This window comes from Poecilia reticulata, chromosome 11 (assembly GCF_904066995.2).
Source record: "Poecilia reticulata chromosome 11, P_reticulata-male-v2, whole genome shotgun sequence".
Lineage (NCBI taxonomy): Eukaryota > Metazoa > Chordata > Actinopteri > Cyprinodontiformes > Poeciliidae > Poecilia > Poecilia reticulata.
Window position 1 is genome coordinate 14,137,534 of NC_088840.1, and position 19,835 is coordinate 14,157,368.

At 38.1% G+C, this 19,835-nt stretch overlaps 2 protein-coding genes and 1 non-coding gene across 8 annotated transcripts in view; 1 reads left to right on the plus strand and 2 right to left on the minus strand.

Annotated features, from left to right (window-relative positions):
* fam83hb (family with sequence similarity 83 member Hb) overlaps window positions 1-13,862 on the plus strand; it is a 29,657-nt gene extending 15,795 nt beyond the window's left edge. For all 4 annotated transcript variants that reach the window (XM_008421988.3, XM_081613040.1, XM_081613041.1 and 1 more), the window contains 7 exons: window positions 5,040-5,201; window positions 5,743-6,075; window positions 7,197-7,361; window positions 7,476-7,600; window positions 7,676-8,227; window positions 8,362-10,744; window positions 12,355-13,862. In XM_008421988.3, coding sequence (XP_008420210.1) covers window positions 5,079-5,201; window positions 5,743-6,075; window positions 7,197-7,361; window positions 7,476-7,600; window positions 7,676-8,227; window positions 8,362-10,744; window positions 12,355-12,375 — 3,702 coding nt within the window. In that variant the 5' untranslated portion in view covers window positions 5,040-5,078 and the 3' untranslated portion in view covers window positions 12,376-13,862. The remainder of the gene's footprint in view (window positions 1-5,039; window positions 5,202-5,742; window positions 6,076-7,196; window positions 7,362-7,475; window positions 7,601-7,675; window positions 8,228-8,361; window positions 10,745-12,354) is intronic.
* On the minus strand, window positions 802-19,643 carry si:ch211-199g17.9 (synaptonemal complex central element protein 1). 3 transcript variants are annotated; one of them, XM_008421982.3, is made up of 10 exons: window positions 19,522-19,643; window positions 18,939-19,001; window positions 17,770-17,844; window positions 17,566-17,613; window positions 17,361-17,415; window positions 14,844-14,933; window positions 14,687-14,750; window positions 14,549-14,615; window positions 14,340-14,436; window positions 802-1,086 (listed from the first exon to the last, which is right to left on the minus strand). In XM_008421982.3, the coding sequence occupies exons 1-10, from the start codon at window positions 19,535-19,537 to the stop codon at window positions 975-977; spliced, it is 687 nt and encodes a 228-aa protein (XP_008420204.1). In that variant the 5' UTR covers window positions 19,538-19,643; the 3' UTR covers window positions 802-974. The 3 variants fall into 3 exon arrangements, with proteins under 3 accessions (XP_008420204.1, XP_081469168.1, XP_081469169.1); XM_081613042.1 differs by lacking the exon at window positions 17,566-17,613; XM_081613043.1 differs by lacking the exon at window positions 14,340-14,436.
* LOC145553921 (U8 small nucleolar RNA) lies at window positions 17,907-18,039 on the minus strand. The gene has a single exon (XR_014089992.1). It is a non-coding gene; the product is annotated as a U8 small nucleolar RNA (small nucleolar RNA).
* Window positions 19,644-19,835: the final 192 nt, after the last annotated feature.

Consider the following 19,835-nt stretch of genomic DNA (forward strand, 5'->3'; position numbering starts at 1 on the left):
TTCCCTACAAGAGAAGCAACATTTCCGTGTAAAACACTTTCCATCCTGGACAAAGTTGGATTTCGCTAAATGATAAAATAGATCAGCTTTGTGGTAACACGTTTAGCTTCCTGGTATACTTCTGGTAGTTTGTATTAGATTGACTGAACTGTAGACATGCCTCTGTAGACAATAGTTTTCTTCTAACTTCATTTTGAAAAACCTCATCGATGCTGAAAATAACCGAGTCTTCTGTGCTCTGTAACAACTTCCTCACCGGAGAGGGTTGCTATCGGTAATACTAGAGCGGGAAAAAACATTGGATTTTTAGTTATCAAATTTTTATTAATCGAACAGAGGCAGGAAATCAGAAATTTCCGTCACAAGACCTTTTCTCAGTGCATCTCTAAATAAGCAGATACATTTTATTAGGATGTCTCATAGCCTGTTTGAACAATGCTTTGCATGCTGTGGTGTTCTTTGTGATGGGCTTAGCAGAGATTCCAACCTTTTGATTATAGAGCCCTTTCTGTTAAGCAAGGAAGACTGGTTTGCAGACTCCCAATAGTAGTTTAACTGCGTGCACATAACCGTTCAGTTTTATAGCTTTTATCCTCGATTCAGCCAGAGTGAGTCACTGTGCAGGAATAGCCTGAACATGTGGTTGTAATTTTGAGTTAAAAAAGCTCTTAAATTCCAGCTCTCTTCAGTGTGTGCGTGTCTTAATTGAATCTTGTCACATTTCCCACACGGCAGCGGTTGCATCTCATTGATTAGTGTGTTCTCTTTCGCATTTGTGTCAAAAAAAAAAAAAAAAAAAAGTCAAAGTATATTTACAGTTTATTTTTGAGGGCTAATGTGCTTTAGGAAGAGAGGAGCTGGAAAAAAACAGAAATACTTTCATGCGCCGGCCGCTAAGTTTTCCATTCAAGCTGACCGCAGGCCTGAAGGCAGTTGGAACAGATGAGGCACTTCAGAGGACCTGTTTTTCTAGCCTAAAACGGGATGGGATGCGAACCTCTGAGTGCTGTCACATTCAATACGTGCTCATCTGTCTTTGAACCGTCTTTTGTGCTCCACTCATCAGCCGCGTTGAGGTGTGATGATCTGCAGAGAGACAAGAGAGGCACTGTGTGGATTTATCTCAGTTTGTGTACATTACTCCGACAACAATGGAAAAACTGTGGCGTCCTGAAACGAGCAGCAGAACTTCACAGCCTCCAAAACCTGTTCTCAGGTATTCTGTTCTTGCTCCGTTCACGACGAGTTATAACACCTGGAATGAACATGCCGGATCAAACCCGGTGTTTGCTCAGCGAGGCGTGTTCAGGTAGAGAGCGATACTTCTTGAGAGTTTGTGTCTCTTCAACCTTTGTTTAACTCACTCTCCGCCATCAAGACCGGCTCAATTTAGTGGTTTGTTTTTGTCATCTCATGCAGGGATGTTGAAAATGAACCACTGACACATTAGCAGTGTCTGCTGCAGTGTTTTGCTGCTGGTTTAGTGTTTCACCCCAGCTTTGTTTACGGTACATTTGCGTTTGGCTTTGCCTCGTGTGGAAAAGCTTCTTACCTGAAGCAGAAATACAGAATCCCAGATTCCCAATGTGTGTCAGTGCTTGCACTTTGGTGCTCACGTCTGTTGCCATAGCAGCAAACAAAGCACTGGTATCTGTTTTGATATCCTACCTGTCATAGCTCCTCTCCTCCACCGCCTCTTCCTGCAGTGATCCACAGGTGATCAGGGTGAAGAAGAAACCATCACGCTCTGTTTGGTATCTTTGTGTTTGATTCAGGCTCTTACCTCATAACCACCTCAGGGCTAACATAATTCAGCTTTACTGCCAGAAATTTTAATAAACTGATGATTAATGAAAATGTCGCGCAAAACGAGTTCCTTTAAAGATCTAAAATTCTTGGAAACAAAAATTTGTCTACTGCAAAGTAGTTTTAGCCTGTTTGTTAATTTAGTACATGGATTAAATTCATGTTAATGTCTATTGAAATGGCTGCATAATAAAGACCATCTCCCACATTGTTTTCCACTGGATTTTAGAAAATTTTGCATCTAAGGAACAACAGGAAAAATTAACAGAGATCTTTGAAGTGACTAAAAGAAAAAAATGCATTTAGACGATGCAAAAATCCACAATGGCATAGTTACACAGTAACTGTTAATATGTGTACCAAGGTTTCAATATCCCTAACTTTTTCCATCATGCTACTCCTGTGGTTTATATTTTTAATAAGTGACTGGAGTTTTCTCCTGCTGTGTGGAGCAAAGTCTGCAGACTGGTGGAGTGTTGCACCCCTAAAAAAACAAGCTGTTGCTGTACAGTATTCTCCAGGCTGGGACAAATCTGTTATTATTTGTCTTTGCTTACAAAAAAGAAAAATATGAACAGTTATGTTGTGAAAAACAGATTCATTATTAAAAAAAATTGTTTTAAAATACAACTGGCAGGCTCAAATCGACATGTCTAGGAAGAAGCTGACTGCAGACTAGCTAACTGAGAAGGTTGTACAATTTTTTTTATATCAACTTAATACACGTGTGTTACTCTATAAAGAATAAAAAGGTAGAAAAGTGAGACAAATATTCTCCCCATTAAGCAATTGAAAACTACGATAAAATTTAAGTGAGCATTTATTTAGTTTTATATTTTCTGCTTAGGTCTATGTGCTAATTGTCAGAATCAAGTGTTGCATTATTTCAGTACAAATAATTTCTGTAGTGTTTAAAATCAAAGTACTGTTGTACTGTACTTTTTTATCAATGTATGTAGACGATGTTATACAGTTTTGTTTTAAATTGTTGTACTAATACATGTTTGTTATTATGTAAGAAATCTATTACCAGCCAATGCCTATATGAAAAATGTAATCATCATTCAAATGACTACAAAAACTTTATTTAGGGTAAATGGATCAATTCATTTTAAACCCGCACTTTTACTTTTTCTACTTGTAGTCAATAGAAATTTTAGCAAGTATTACATAACCTATTTTTTTATTATTATTTTATCACTCTTCTGTTTAAATAAAAAAATTATTATAACTTCATGACAGAACTTTAATTTTTTAGATGTTACGGTGCATTTAGTGAATAACAAAAATGTTAAGACATATGATTACTTGATAATAATTATGAAAAAGGTAACTGAATACAATGTCTGCAACGATACCTGTAATTTGAGGGTGCTGACAGCTAGTTTAAGGCTGTTATGTTACATAACACGGTTGTTAATTTGAGGTTTGCACACTCCAAGCACGATATTTTTTCAGTTTGTGGTTGTCATTCATTTCCTGCAGCATGTGTTTGCATTCAAAACAACAAAGCGTCTGTAGCTTATCGTAAGATTTAGAGTAAAATCAAATAAATAAATTAGGTGATTTTTATCTTTGAAAGTAAGCAGGGACATAGAACCAAGAAGCAGTTAGTAATAATAGTAATAAGTAAGAAAAAGAAGAAGAAACGGACTAACTTTCATGGCCTGAAATAAGTGAATAAAGAGGAAGTGAGCCATTTTTCTCATGTACGAATCACAAAGCTGCAGTTTGTATTTGCATCCTCTGGCCAAGCCACACCAGGCTACTGGATGACTCACCAGTCCACTGAGTCAAGTGGATTCTTCCACTGTTTGTGGGTTAGGACTTGTACCCTCTGCTATCACCACAACCAAGCCCTGAACTGTTCCTGAAAGTTTACACAGAGCGCATTATCCATACTTTTATAACAGGTACAGTCCCTCCCAGCCTGAGCCGATCATGTCACACCCTGATAATTTCACCAGACTTCCAGTTAGTCTGAGAAAATAAGAACACTTTCATAAGTTTCTCCAGACTACCTGTTGAGACCATGTGCTTATTTGTGGAAAAATAAGCACATGAGATTTAACTTGATTAAAATTTTGCTTTAAAAGTGCAACTCATATGGTCTACAAGCTTAACAGTAAGGGAGACATTGTTCAAGCCTGAAATGATTGTCAAAGTTTATCATTTTTCTACTTATCAAAGAAATAAACACAATCTTGAAAGTAGTGGTCACATCTACTTTATCTTCTTGTTTTGAACATTAGGAATCTAATCACTGACACTGATTATGTCAGTAACGTTGAACTTGAGGAAAATAAATCATGCTCACATTAGGTAACAAGTAAGTTAAAAGTCATGGGACAGCTTAAAAAAGAGTTTTCTTGCAGCAACATACTTTCCTCGGCAAGGCCTAGCAACTAGCAACATGAAGCATGACGCACCGGCATGACAAGTTCATTTAGCAAACGTAAGAACGGACTTGTCTATACACCTCCTCATACCTTTCCCACCATTCCCCACGCCTCTTTTAGGTCCTTTATCCCTCCGTCTTCCTTCCATTGTATCTTCTTCCTCCTGCTGTTTCTATGTCCAAAGACCTGTTTACATTTATTCTACAAGCCAAATCCTGATGGAGTTAATCATTAGCATTATTATGTGATTGTTTTATTGCCAAGTACAGGTATGGTGTTCATTGAAACAGACTTAACACGTCAAAGTCTGTAACGAAAATTTCAAAATGTGATTCTTAATCTGTTTATTTGATTTTGATCAAATTCCCAAATTTAAGGTAATTCAAGAGGGAATGAGTCACAAGACTGACATTTCTTTACTTGACTAAATTAAATTAGATCTCATCCCGGCAATGAAAAATCTCATAGCAATTATCTTGTATAGCTGTTAGTTATCTTGAATAAAACTGGGATCATATGAAGTTACCTTTAATCGCCTGGCATTGATTTACTAACAACAGTTGCTTTGTTTGCTGTAGGAAACATGCCCGCTTGTGCATCCTAACACAAAGCTGCCTTTCTCTCATAAGGGATTTCTAATTGAATTACTGTATTGTTTGTCATTAATGCGGGAGTGGAGTGTTATTACAGTGAGAGCAACCACAATAGGAAGGTGATCTAAATACAGGAAAGCATCTATTTCTTTTTGGACCAGGGTGCTTTCATGTTTTCTCTCGAGATTCTAAGGCTCCTAGCTAACTCTGCTGCCCTTTCTTGTTTCTACCTTTCCTGCAGAGGCTTTTCATTTGACTTTTGACCGCACCCAGTCCAACAATGCCGCACCGGTCACAGAGCTCATCGGTTGGTGATAATCCACTTGACCCAAACTATCTACCGCCACACTACCGCGAGGAGTATCGTCTAGCTATTGATGTTCTGATTGAACATGACATACAGGTAACAGTTACAATTCTTTTGTATTTTCCATAATGTGAGTAATGTGTCAAAACAGATGCGGGGCCATAGAACAACATTTGTCTTTTGTAGTGTTTGATACTTTTATGTTTTATATCAAACCAACAAATTATCATGCAAAACTAAAAATCAAAGTAAATACAATGACAGTTTTCAATTTACGATTTTGTTTATGAGGGGAAAAACATAATTCAAAGAAATGGACCCTTTGTTAAATGATGCATTAACTGCAATTAAACATTTTTCAGACAATCGGTTTGAATTTTACTTGCCACCCCTTGTCATTTTACAGATCTGATTACAGTCAGAACTGTAAAAGGCTAATTACCAGTTATTGATGTCACCAAAAGTTTGTGTAGATTTCTTTTTCCTATAAGAAATTAAATCTGTATTACAGTTATTTTTTTCTACAATATTGAAATGTTACACAAAAACAGAAGTAAACGGTAAGGGTCCAATTTACAGTACTGTAATGCTTTTTTATTTTTATCATTCACTGAACTTGTTTGTGTTGTTGCACCAGGGCTACTTTGAATTCCTCCAGACGTCAGATTTGGTGGGTTTCCTGTCCCAGTCGGAAATTGAATACATCAAGTCCACACTGCAGGGACCCAGCCAGTCCTCGGGTGCCCCTGAGCTTACATACTATGAGGGAGGGCAGGACGCCGAGGGCTCCTCTGACACCTACTGGCCACTGCAGTCTGACACGGCTGCGCCAGGGCTGGACCTGGGATGGCCGCTTCCGCAGCACAGCTTTATTGGGCCCACAGAGGTCACCACTCTGGTCAACCCCTGCGACTCAGAAACGCCCAGCATTAAGGAGCAGGCCAGGAGACTCATCAAAAATGCACGGCATGTAAGTATAAACACCAGGGTGCAAGAAAGATAGATGTTACAACGTGCAGGCTTGATTTACGTATTTATACTTTAAATACATGAATGTATTAGGAAGCACATTTGTAGCCTGGGTGGGTTTGTGTCAGGGTATGATGTATTTGTTTCAGTGCTGTCCTATCAGTATGCATCCCATAAGGCAACTGTTATTTCTGAAAAAGAGAAAAACTGGTTGATAAAGCCCTGCCAGGTACAGTTGTGTACTCTGACTTGTTAGTTTGAACTCTTTTTTTGTTTTGTCTACCTCTGGCAACGTTTCCACCACTCCCTTTTAGTGAAATTTCCAACTCACTGGCCGTCAGCTAAATTAAAAATATGATTAGCAGCAGAATGACTGCCAAATGTGACGAGCAGTCAAACTCGTTGGTCTGAAGGATCGTGCCTTTATTTGTCATACGTTTCTGTCTGAATTTACAGCGTTCTGAGCTGTGTCTCGCAGGCGTTTACTTTTAGCAACTCTCCTGAAGTCAGTGCCTCAGCATGCTCATGTAGGAATGACAGCTTGGAAATAAAATGAGTCACCCTGCAAACCTTATGTAAAGTTAGTGCGGCAGATATACTGAGTGTAGTCAAATGTTCATGGAATGTCTATTTTGTTTCAAGTCTTTTATTAAGAGTTGAAACTTAAGTTGGATTAAAAAAAAACGTGTCAAGTCAACAAACAGGAAGCAAGGCCATCTAGATAAATACAAATATTCAAATAAAGAAAGTCCTGGCTTAGTTCACCAATTTTTACTAATACTTTATCATTTCTTCCTTTCCAGCTCGAACTTCATACATTTTAACACACCATTTCATACTACCTAACCGTACACAGCAGTGTTTTTCTTTTCAGTTTTGTTCGTAGTGAATTATCTGACTATAAAAATGGTCAAATCTTGTTTATACCTAGTTGTATATTTTTATCTGAAAATCTCACTTTCTCTGTTGTTTTGTCTTTAACAAAAATGGGTATGACTTGACCAAAACTACAAAGCGTCAAATGACAGGGACCTATATAGTCCTGTTAGAGGACGGGTTTAAGAAACTGACTATACAATAATCACGTGTCCCTAAAATAAGTGTGTTTGTTCTTGCGTCTAGGTTATCGCAATTGTGATGGACATGTTCACAGATGTTGACATTTTCGGTGACCTCTTGGAAGCAGCAGGACGCCATGTTCCTGTTTACATTCTACTTGATGAGAGGAATGCTCCTCACTTTGTCAATATGGTTATGAGCTGCAAAGTCAACCTGGACTTAATACAAGTGAGTTTCAGGTTTCATTACATTCCACGTGTCTTTTCTCACATTTTTGTCTTTTTACCCTTTGCAAAATTTTACACATGGTGTGCACTAACAGGTAAAATGTTCATTTTCTAGATGATGCGCGTCAGGACTGTTGCAGGAGTAACATACTACTCTCGGACAGGGAAATCGTTTAAAGGACAGGTGAAAGATCGTTTTCTCTTGACTGACTGCCGGGCTGTCCTCAGTGGGAACTACAGGTATGTTAATAATATCATTTAATTATGTTGTAGTTATTTAAAAACGCTAAGACTTTCTCTTTTGTCTATTTCTAGTTTTATGTGGTCGTATGAGAAGATCCACCGATGCATCGCACACCTCTTCCTTGGAGAACTGGTCACTACTTTTGATGAGGAGTTTCGTATTCTCTTTGCTCAGTCAGAGCCTCTGATTATTGATCCATCCAGTGGACCACTCACAATTCCTGATCCGGGCACCAGCAGCTACAAGAACACCCAGTTTGGTTTAAAGAGGTCACAGTCTTTACGTAATCCTGGTTTCAGGAGACAGCCTGAGATGCATTCAGCCTTCCCATATGGGGAGTTAGATCGTAACACTTCACTGCCTTTCCGGAGGAATGACACGTTTCGTCACACCCTGGAACCGAGTGCAGGAATAACGATAGGAAAATATTCTCAGCAACAGTTTCGCCTCCAGCAGTCATACCTGGAGCAGGGAAAGTCCATTGTGTCCAGGCAGATGGAGTTGAGTTCAAGTGCCTTCAAGAGACATAGCTACGCTGAAGGGACCCAGGAAAATTATTCATCTTCACGACAATACATGAAGCACAGAGTAATGAACAATCTGGATGAAACAGATTTTCACAGGTAATTGATTTTAAAATGCACATTGTTTCAGTATTTTATTATTTTAATTCATCTCATGTACTATAATTTGTGCAGAAATGTCTGTACATTGACAACTAAGTCAACTATAAAGATCAATGGGTTTTTTTTTTCAGAGAGCAAATTTCAAGTAGCCATTACTACAGTGAAGGCCCTGGTCCTGGTTCTGGCCACGGACACTACGACAGACTTCGAGCCCATCATCACCTTCCCATTGACCAGTATTCAGAATCAAGTTTTCACTCAGACCGGGAGCCTCCACCTGGAATAAGGGACTACTTTTCATCTGAGGACCTGAGAGGACCAGAAGGGCTCCATGCCCCACATGTAGCTGGGCGATATGGAGGAGGATCCGCTAGTCAGAGACCAACCATAGGACAGGCTTACGCTTGTCAGCGTTCACCGACACATTTACACCCACCTGAGAAAGGACATTTTCAAAAGCAGTCTGATCAAGAGTACGACCAAGATCCAAGTGTAAAGCAAGGTATGAGGAGTTGGAGAATCCACTCATATCTGAGTACCTATGAGGATGGTGGAGAAGAAGGATTGCCTCAGCCTATGGGTCATGATGCGTTTGAGGATCCCCCGCCTGGTGAGCAATTAGGTTCATGTGAAAATTTAGCTTCACACTTTAGACTAAAGGATCCACCAACTGTGCCGCCCAAGCCCAGACCAGATATACTGAAACCCCGCTTTGGAAAGCCAAAATTACCTGACAGCAACAATCAAGACTCTACCCCAACAGCAAGCAATGATGTGCTTCCCTCTTTCAGTGATTGGAGGTCTTCTGTTTTGGAAAAAAGAGACAGAATAGTAGAAAGGGAAAAGGAAAGGGAGTCAGAGAGGGGTTCAACGAGGAATACTGCAGAAGATTTGGAGGTTAAGGAAGCTCCAGATATCTTTTTGTCCAGGCATGAATCAATCCGCTCTCGCGTGAACCCTCTCCTCCAGCGTAGCTCTCGTCTGCGCTCCTCGCTTATATTCTCATCTTCCAAAGCAGAGATGCACAGTGGCAGTCTAGGTCTAAAACCAGCGACTGAAGAAGATGACCAGTTAGATACGATACGCACTTCCTCCCTTGTGGCCCAGATTCTTGAAAAGAGAAGGTCTTTCTCTCGTGAGCCTTTTGAGTGGCGAAAGAAAGCTGAAGATAAAGACAATGTAAAAGAAAAGGAAGAGCGAGAGGAAAAGGTAAAGGAGAAAGAGAAAGAAAATGAGAAGAAAGAGCAACAGAAAAAGGAACAAGAAAATAAAAGTCAGATTACGGAAAAAGAGGAAACCCATAGTACTAAAAAAGAAGAAAAAATAGTGAGTGCTGAGACAATTAAAGTCAAACCCTCAGTAAATGTAAATGACCCAGCTAGTAGACTACAGTATTTTAAAGATTTGGAGAACAAGAGAAAAGCCTCAAAAATGGAGACAGAGCAATCTCAAAAAGCCTTAGAGCCTGCTGAAAAAAAGCCAGACCTTTCTGAGAAGGTCCCTTTGTGTCCAGACACAACTCCTCCAAAAACCTCATCTGTAGCCGTCACTTCGACAGAACAAGAACCCAAGAAGCCAGACATCGCAGCAAAACTGGCAGAGCTCTCTCGCAGAACTTCAGTAAGTTCAGTCAAGCCTTCATTAATAACCCCAAAGCCTTTTGGAAGTTCCCTGAAGCTTTCAGAGACATTGCAACTTCACAAAAAGGAAAATGAGACAGAGAGTCAAAAGAAAGACGACCTCAAGTCTCTAAAGCCTCCTCCATCACCTAAGTTATTCAGGAAAGATCAGCTGAAGATTAAGTCCCTGTCCCTGAATCCTCGTCGCATCTCTTGTGATGATGTTCTAACAAAAGATGCAACAGATGCTGAAAAGAGTGAAATGAAAAAGAATCGCTCTCACAGTTCTTCAACGCTACCACATGAAGAGTCTAAAGAAGGACTGCACAAAGGTATGGGATCTAATACTTCGCTAAATACAATTGGTGAAGGAAAGGGTGATGGTAAGACACTTGAATTCCTGAAGAAACAGACTCAGAGGTTAAAGGGGTTCCTGGGGCCAAAGGATAAAGAGAAGAAAGCCTCAGGAGACGACAGGGGCATGAGCACTGTCATGGAGGTGGCTGACGACTCAAGCAAAAAGGGCTCCTCAGCAAAGGTCACAACATCCGCGACTACCGAACAACCCGCCACAAACCACAAAGAATCTGCTGGGAAATCATCTTCATCCCGCTACCAGGCCTCAGGAAACTCAGCTTTGTACAGCAGCAACCTGCGAGATGACACTAAAGTCATTCTGGAACAAATCTCAGCGAACAGCCAGAAAAACCGCCAGGAGCGAGAAGAACCCGGAGGGGACAAAGACAGTGGTGCCATGGACAAAGGTCAAGAGACACAGAACCCCTTTAAGAAAAATCGATTTCTGCGACCACAAAGCAGCAACCAGGAGAGGGAAGGGCTGCTGAAGAGGATAGAGAGCCTGAGGAAGGAGAAGAAGGTCTACAGCCGTTTTGAGGTAGTTAATGCCACCAGCACTGATGGCAAAAAAATATAGTTAAGATAAATATAGATCATCTTGTCAGCGTTCTGAATCATAAAAATAAACCAATGTTTAGATGTAGAAATATTCTGTTTTTCATTATCTGTTAATTTGAAATGTTTGTACATAGACTATATAGTAACAAGAATATAGTTAATTTTACTAAAGATAATTTTATTTTGGTGAACAAGCTAATATGTTCTGCCTGGTATATACAGTGCTGTGAAGAAGTTCTTGCCCCCTTTTGAGGTTTTTTACACATTTGTTTGATTGACACACTTATTGTTCAGATCATGAACTAATCTTAACGTTAACATCCGACAATGATAACCCAAGTAAATACAAATATAATTTTTCCAATGAGGACTTCATGTGAAGAAGCTAATGAAACTCACAAAGGATAAAGAGATGTCTCTTTCTCATTGTTTATGTACTGAGAAAATTCAGGCATGCAGATCTTGTTCTGGATTCTTTTTTAACCAACTGGATAAATAGTTTAGACTCTCCTGTTTTGGTGGACAGGCTTTTCTCCTGTGACAATTAACCATGATTCCACATTTCCACCATTTTGTGGATAATGGCTCTCATTGTGGTGCACTGGAATCCTGATAGGATTGTTTTTCTTCTGTTCTTAAGTTTCTTTCAATTGGATCATAATGTATTGCTTTGTGAGATCTTTTAGAATACTCTTTGTTGTCAGACAGGCTCTATGTAAAGGATTTAACTAGACCAGAATTACTCACTTGTCTGGGAGTAGTCAATCCTGTTTAAAGTTTAACCCAGTAATACAAAAAATATGGTTAATCACAGGGCTGCGCAGTTGGTAGAGCTGTTGCCTTGCAGCAAGAAGGTTCTGGGTTTGATTCCCAGCCTGGGGTCTTTCTGCATGGAGTTTGCATGTTCTCCCTGTGCATGCGTGGGTTCTCTCCGGGTACTCCGGTTTCCTCCCACAGTCCAAAAACATGACCGTCAGGTTAATTGGCCTCTCCAAATTGCCCCTAGGTGTGAGTGTGTGTGTGCATGGTTGTGTGTCTCTGAGTTGCCCTGTGACAGACTGGCGACCTGTCCAGGGTGTACCCCGCCTCCCGCCCAAAACGTTGGCTGGAGATGGGCACCAGCACCCCTCCCGACCCCACTGAGGGAAAAGGGTTCAAGAAAATGGATGGATGGATGGTTAATCACGGGATCATCATGATTTACCAACTGGGACAATTATATTTTCAGCCAGTGTTTGTTTGGACAGATTTTGTTCCTTTATTAAATGAAATCATTTAAAATGTCCCTTTTGTATTTACGTTGATAATCTGAGACATTCAAATTGTTTGTTTACCTGAAATAACAAAACTTTATGAAAAACAAACATACCCCAGAAATAATCTGTAAGGCGGCAGTACCTTTCACAGCACTGTATAGAAAGGTTCTGGCACAATTTCAATGTATTCTTACCAAATATAACTTTTTAATTTACCACACAGGATTGCATAAGTAGTAAAGTTTCACTTTAGTGAAAGCAAGCATACAGGAGAAGAAGTAGAAAAAGGGCAGACACATTAATTTCACTGTTATCCTTGTTGCTTTGTTAACAGATGGGGAATAGCCTGGCATAACGAAAGATGGAGGACCGGCCTTTTATATGCAGACTATTTATGCAAGACGATCAAAAACAGCCATTGCCAACTTGTGCCAACAACAATCCATCACTCCACAAAGCACTTCTGGTGCAAGAGCTGCAGCCTTTTCTTATACAAAGAAGTAATAAAACTTGAAAAGACGATATTGAAAATGCTGAAAAAAAAAACTAAAGTCATTGGGTTTGGAATGTGTCTCCTTGCCAAGAACCGGTACTACTTTCTCCTTATATGGTGACTGAAAGACAAAAGTGACTACTTGCACACTGACAGCATTGGCTAATGTTTCACCACACAGATAAAAAGGTAGGCTGTTTCGCATAAACCAAGCCTGTATGAACGTGACAGGGGAACTTGAAGATGAAAACAAAGAGACTGCACATGTTTCACCAGAAAAATAAGTTTTTTAAACATGCCAGTTTAAAAAAAAAAGCACCACAGTATTCTGCAGTAAGTATACAGTACCAGTGTTGTGAGTTCATGGTAATGTTTGTGTGCCTGGGACTAGTTTGTAGATAAACATGAGAGAGTGTCCTTGTGGTTTCATCATGTGCCAATGGCTCATCAAGGCCATTACTAAAGTAGGAGAGTCAATGCAAGCCCAAAGAAATAAAGATGTGGGTAGTACTGAGAATGAAGTTGTGGGAAGTGCTGTTGGAGTAAAGAAAATGAGGTGTGCAAATATGTGGGGTTTTATAAACTCAAACTGCATTAGCAAGCCTGGGTTTTTTTGATAAAAGTCAAAGCTGTAGCAAAGTCTACCTTTCCATTAAGGTGTGGACCCACTGTTTAGGGCTAAAGATGTCAAATAACCATTCAGGGAGGGGATTTCGGTCAGAGTACTTGACTAATGAATGCGTGCTGTCCTTTGTTTTATGTAAATAAAAATGTAAATCATTTACAGTTGCTCTGAGTCACTGTAAAACATTTTATTAGCATGTTGTTTATTTTGGGGGTGGGGGGATTTCAATAAGGCATTACTTCTAAAGGAAACCAAGAGAAAGACGTTTGGGTGTATTGCAGTTCTGGAGCAAAGCCATGCCAGCTTATATAACTCGTTTTACTTCTAACGTCCACGCCCTAAGCAGGACTCCTATCTATTTTGTTAAACTGACCACAGTTGAAAAGGAGACTGAGGTGTATGTGTGACACTTTAAGACGGCATCAAACTATTTTGTGTTTTTGTAGAGTATGTCTCAAACTTGGATTTACTCCTGAGGGATGATTTAAAGTTTACATGGTTTTTGTTTTAATGTACATATTTATATATAAAAAGTTTTGTTCATGTTTTGCATTGTAAATGTATGCACTGCACTGGACTCATTTTTGTTAAATATTATCGACATCACTGAGGGCAAACCAGTTGCACAGGGTAATTGTGCTCTTTGTTTTTAAACATTTAATAGTGTTACACTGTTTTTAAAATATGCACAAAAAAAAGGATTTAATTAAATATTTTAAACTCATTTGAGTTGTGGTTCTGTGTATATAAGCAGGTCTGTATATAAATTGAATTTTGTAATTACAGGCTTTCAAGTTTCTTTTTTTGTTGATGAAGAAAAATCACAAAATTGCAACTGTTAAATTTTTATATGGAATGCTTGCGTAGATATAACCTCAGCATAGAATATCTTAATACAGATCAAAAAGTTCAAAATTTTTCAGATTTAAAGCAAAAACCACATAAAGGTTATGAACAATTTAGATAATAAATGTGGTTAAATCTCAGACTGAGTCAAATAAGTACTTAAAAGCAGCAGTGAAAAACATATAAGTTGACTGTTTAAGACCATCTCACTCAGTAAATCTTTACGTAACAATTACATAAAGGAAATGTAACATTTCCATTGAGCCTGGTCCCTGAGCAAGAGACCAGGCTCAAAGCAATACAAAGAACTGGTCACTCTAAATCCCCAAAACTAGACACAAGTCATTCGGTTTACTCATGAATCTGTGCATCTTCAGTCTCAAACTGGTTCTGTTTCTTCGCCGCCTCTAGCTCTTCGTCCAGTTTGTGCAGCTGAGCCAACTTCACTTGTTCTATCACAACCACACAACAAACAGTTCAAACACTACATGCTTGCATATAAAAAAAGAAAGAAAATCATGGTGCTCACAGATGACTGTGGGAAAAACTCAAGAGAACACTTACCAGCTGATGACAGCTGATGTTTTATGTCTTCAGCTTTCTTCAACTCATCTGGGAGTCTCTTTGGATTCTAAAAAATTTTTTTTGTTTCAGTTATTTACTGTTTCTAATAAACAGAGAGAGGAAATAAGGAAAACTTACAAAGGCATAGTCGAGTTGCTTGTGCTCTTCTATCAGTTGCAGAAGTTGGTTTTCGAATCTCAGTCTGTTGAAACCAGGTTGCTTTATTGAGTTATTATGGTAATATTTTTAGTCAATTTTTCTGAATGGAATTAATTATCACATTATGACAAGCTACCGCAGTTTCCTGTGTTTCAGCTTCACTTCCTCGATTTCACATCTGTATCGTTCCAGCAATTCCTCGCTCGTCTTGTTCTGCTTCAGCTGCCTGCAAAACACATTTTAGCACATTGAAGATATTAAAAGCATTATTTTAATATAAACTAAATGAAATCATAAAGCATTCTAAAGTATTACTTCTCTTTCAGTCACCATATGTTGACTTACAAAAGCTTTTGTGAAAAAAAGAGGGTAAAACCGTTTATGATTAGTTTAACATTTTTCATAATTACGACTTTCTAAAACAAGTATATTATACAGGCTGTAAATACATAACAGATGATCAGGTCATCACAGGTTTAACATTAGACACACATTCTTCAGGTCAAATTAGAATATCTAATTAACCCAACGTGGATATTTTTAACAATGAGAGGAAGCTGAGGTAGCCGAAGGAAATTCACAAGCACTGGGGAAAACGTGCAAACTTCCCAGGTCTGCATGGCTCAGATTCCATCCTCAGACCTTCTTGCAGGAAGGTGACAGGTAATAGCATCATGGCGCCTCGGTGCCTTTGTCTTGCAGCTTTCCTGCAACAATTCCTACAAACCATCTGTCTTCAAAGGGAAGAGTTAAAACAAAGCGCGTCACACCACCCATTGATGTATCTTAGGACAATGCTGGACGGCAGGAAATTCCAGCATTTTGCCATCAGATGGTTAAGGAAAATGAAAGCAACAAAGGAGGCCAAACTGGTTGGACATATCTTTGTACAACGGAAAGATAATGATCCAAACCAAAAAATACAAATGATGCCCCTTCATCCAAAACCCGCAGTTTGTTTTGGCATAAAAGTGATGGCAAAAAAAAAGTTATTGAAAACTTCAATGAATAAGCCAACACAAATTCACACCTTTGTATCATGGTAAAGATGCTCAAAAGAAAAGATCATTAAATATGTCCGTTTTGTGAAGAAGTAAAGTATTCACAGATCTCTACTATCAGCTTTGACTCTTGGTGCGATGTTTTTCTCTGAAATTATCTGTTAGTTTTTATACAAAATCTAACCAGAATTGCATCTTCTAATAAGTTTATTTTGTGTCTTTTAGTCCAAAGAATATTTCACCCAAAGTCTTAGGGATCGTCGAGATTTTGTTTTGTTTCGGGACCCTCAGAGGTGATTTCCAAATCCCAAGAAAAGAACAATTATAGCAAAATCTAGACTCATGTCATGTGATTGAGGTCAAACTGTGTTCACAGCCAAACCAACTTTAAAAAGAAACTGGAAGAAGAGTTAAAAGGAAATAAACAATGTAATAATAAAAAGAATTCTAAGAAAGAAGTGGCAACAATTTATCCAGAAGTTAATATAAATGAACCACTATTATAATTGTTATTCTTTTAAAAAGAATAAAGGAAATGTTCCATCCAAAACTCAGAACAACCAGAAAAAGTAAAAATAAGTCTAATTTATGTTCTTCTGTCCGTTCAACAGCAGAGCAGGGGAAATTTAAAGATGCAATTCTTTTGCCAAACCGAAGGGCGGCGCTGTTCGTTTAAAGAATGTAGTTCCACGGTCAAACACAAGGGCGGCGCTGCACATTTAGTTCTCTGATAGGATGAAGACCCTGGGTGCCACATAATAGTGTAATAAATTAATCAAATAAATAAATACATTAATTAATTAAATAAATAAATGTTGGTCTGGATCGTGCCTTTCTTATTTATGTGTGTGCTCCTCATTCATTTTGTATCACAACACCTGCTCAGCTGCTTTCTTGTTGCTTAGTCATAAACACTGACCTTAACTGACCAGGTGAGGCCTGCAGGGCTTCAGATGTTGTCCCAAGTTCTTTTGTGACCTTCTGGGTGAGTTTTCAATGTGACTTTGGAGTAATTTTGGCAGGAAAGCTAGACTTGGGAAATTTTGTCACTATTTCAACTTCTTTAGAAATATCCCTAAAAACCTTTCATGGTGGAGTTTGTTCTTCAATGTCTTTTATCCAACATCTAGCCATGTTGTCAGGCAGGTTGTGTTTTAGGGATTGTGAAATAATAATTTTTAAAAAGTTTAATAATTACAGTTAACTAATTATTTAACAAGATAAAGAATTGTATTTTTGCAAAGGACCTGGTTGCTTTTGGATTAATTTGTTCTCTTAATAAAGAAAATCATCATTTGAAACAAATTTGTATATCTCTGATAATCTTATTCAGATTGAAACATCTGTTTAATAATCTTAAAAACTTTAGTGTATGAATTGCTATCCCTTTCTAGTGACAATGTTGAACTTACCGTTGAAAATTCCTGTTTAGTCTATTTATTTTTCCAAGCTTAAGGCATGAGCAGGGATGTTTTTGAAAGTTTTTTTGGTGTAAAATTACTTTAAAAAAGACACAGACGGCTGAAACAGACAAAAATATTGCCAAGCCAAGCCACCAGCGCTTCACTACATGGTGAATTCCTGCCATCTAGTGGTGGAAATGCGACATACACAGTGATACACATGGGCAGATTTTAAAAAAAATATTTTACTTGTTCAAGTCCTGCTCAGAATCTTCACATTGCAGCTGCAGCTTGCTGGATGCATCTGACAAAAACAAACAAAAAAACCCCCCACAATATTCTGTTAAAGTATAAATGTTTACTAAAGATTACCATATGGTCTCAGGCAAAGAGTTAAATATTAGACAGCAGGATTACAACACTTGACCATTAAAATTGTTAATACAGTGTGCACCTTTCTTATCTTTATGGATTCCTTCCAGTTCATTAGCTTCGGTTTGTACTAATAAACAAGAACAATACATTAGATGACGTATGATCAAAATAAACCTTTACTGTTATTTTAATTCAACAACAGTATGTGGTATGTACAGCTCAGCATTTTAAAATAACTCATGACTGCCAAAGTAAAATGTTAAGGAATGGTTTAGAATCTTACAATCTGCAAGCTCCTTCTGCAAATTATCATGCACAGACTGGGCATCTCTGACTTCCTCTTCAAGTTGTCTCTTCTCTGTTTGAAGAACATGAACGTTAGTGAAACTTTTGCCAGGTATTGTTATTCACAGTTCAAGAATCAGAATGGCTCAAGTAGGGTGTTGCTGTTCCCTACGAGAGGGAGATACTAATCATATCTCATGCACCTCCATTCATCATGCTCTGTAACTCCACGGATGGAGTAACAGGTAAGGATATACCTCACTGACAATACCGTGTAAGTGGCATGTGAATCTTAATATTGTGTGCACAGACCTATCTCACTCACGGTTGCAAGAAATATTTGTTCACTTGTTCACGTTTTTATTTAGTTCATCCGTGTACGTGAATACCCCCTGAGCTTCTCCCAGGTCTAAAAATTGTACGTTTTGACATGTTTTGGTTATATTAGCTTTATTTCTTCTCAATCTGATACGGGAACGTGTCTTCGTTTACATATCGCCATCACAACGTGGATCCTCATTGGTGCAAACCTTACGAAAGATTTCTACAAAATTACAACGAAGAATATAAGCACTTCCTTGTTAAACAAGGCGCTCACTCTTTCAGATACATTCAAGGCCCTTACTTTGTAATTTAAAGGTTTTATTTGGTTAAAAGGAACGAGATTAAACTACCGGATGTGCCGTTCAGCAAAGATCAGCCTATGCGTCAAGATGGTTCCTCCACCAATAAAGCCAACACGGCCAGCTTTCAGTTTCAATTTGTGCAATATGTGAAGAATATCCACTGATCAGACCAACAAAATTAAATAATGATTAAACCAAATTTTAAAAAACGCCAACACAAATTAAAGACATTATAAACCGGTACTCATGCGCGTCATTTCGCAAAAAAAAAAAAAAGGGAAATGCTACACTGGCTTAACTAGCTATAAATGTACGTGTTAAAAACATAAATATATATATAATTTTTTTTTCAGGTGTCAATGGGTGTATATATTTAAATGTAAATTAATAAATATTAACTTTCAATAAAAGTATATCTTGTCCAACAGATGTCGCTATAGTGCAAAAACTAATTAAACGTTTCTGTATCAATGAAAAACGTTTTCTAAATAAATTCTGGTATTTTAAACATATGGAGTAATGAAACCTTACAAAAATATACCTTGTTGAAGCTTCCTTAGCTTGGCCATGAGCTGTTCAATTTTGGGCTCCGGCAAATCTCCACCTGCCAATGTAACAAATTAAATTATTAATGCTACATCTAAACTTTACCTGCATATTCTTATGTTTTACATTGTTTTTATGGTGGGACATTGATCATGTACCCAGTGTTGCATCTTGTAATTAATATGTAAAACATCAAAATTAGAGTCAAGAAAATGTTTTAATTTTCTATAACTTTCTTCCAAATGCTAGCTTAAGATGTTGAAGTAGCCAAGTAGCTTTATGTTGCTCATATTAGCGTCAAATGTAAAACTCCAAGCAGTTCAAGTCGTAAATTAAACTGAATGCATATTTTTAATTTTGTTTTAATGTCTTTATAAATTACTGAACAAATAACATTGTTTTTGTAATATAACCGTTACATTTTAACCAACTGAAAGAAAACCGTTAGCTTAGTTCGGGCTAAATGTGCCATTGAAGCTACAATTCATCCCTAAAATATTTTTACACTGCTAAAAACTATTCACTAATCTGGAAACGACCACATAATAAACTTCTTCCATTAATTATTCGAGTCATACCGCCTTGTTCACTCATGTTTATCCAGCTAGGCCTGTCTCTAGATGGCCGACTGACGTTCCCACTCGGTCTCCGAGTTAGCGGTGGGTCCTGCACGTGTGTCCATATCAAGACGTTTGAATATATTTTAAAACGTCATTTAAAATATCCACTTAATATAAGCCAAGTCATAAAAGCGAATTTATATACTGTACAGATTCATCTCACAAAAAATATATACTTCAAGTGATTTTTTTGTTCATTGCAATAAAAAACGGAAATTCAATTAGCCTGTCACGTTATCATACATTACAGAAATGTAGGTACTTTTTAATAT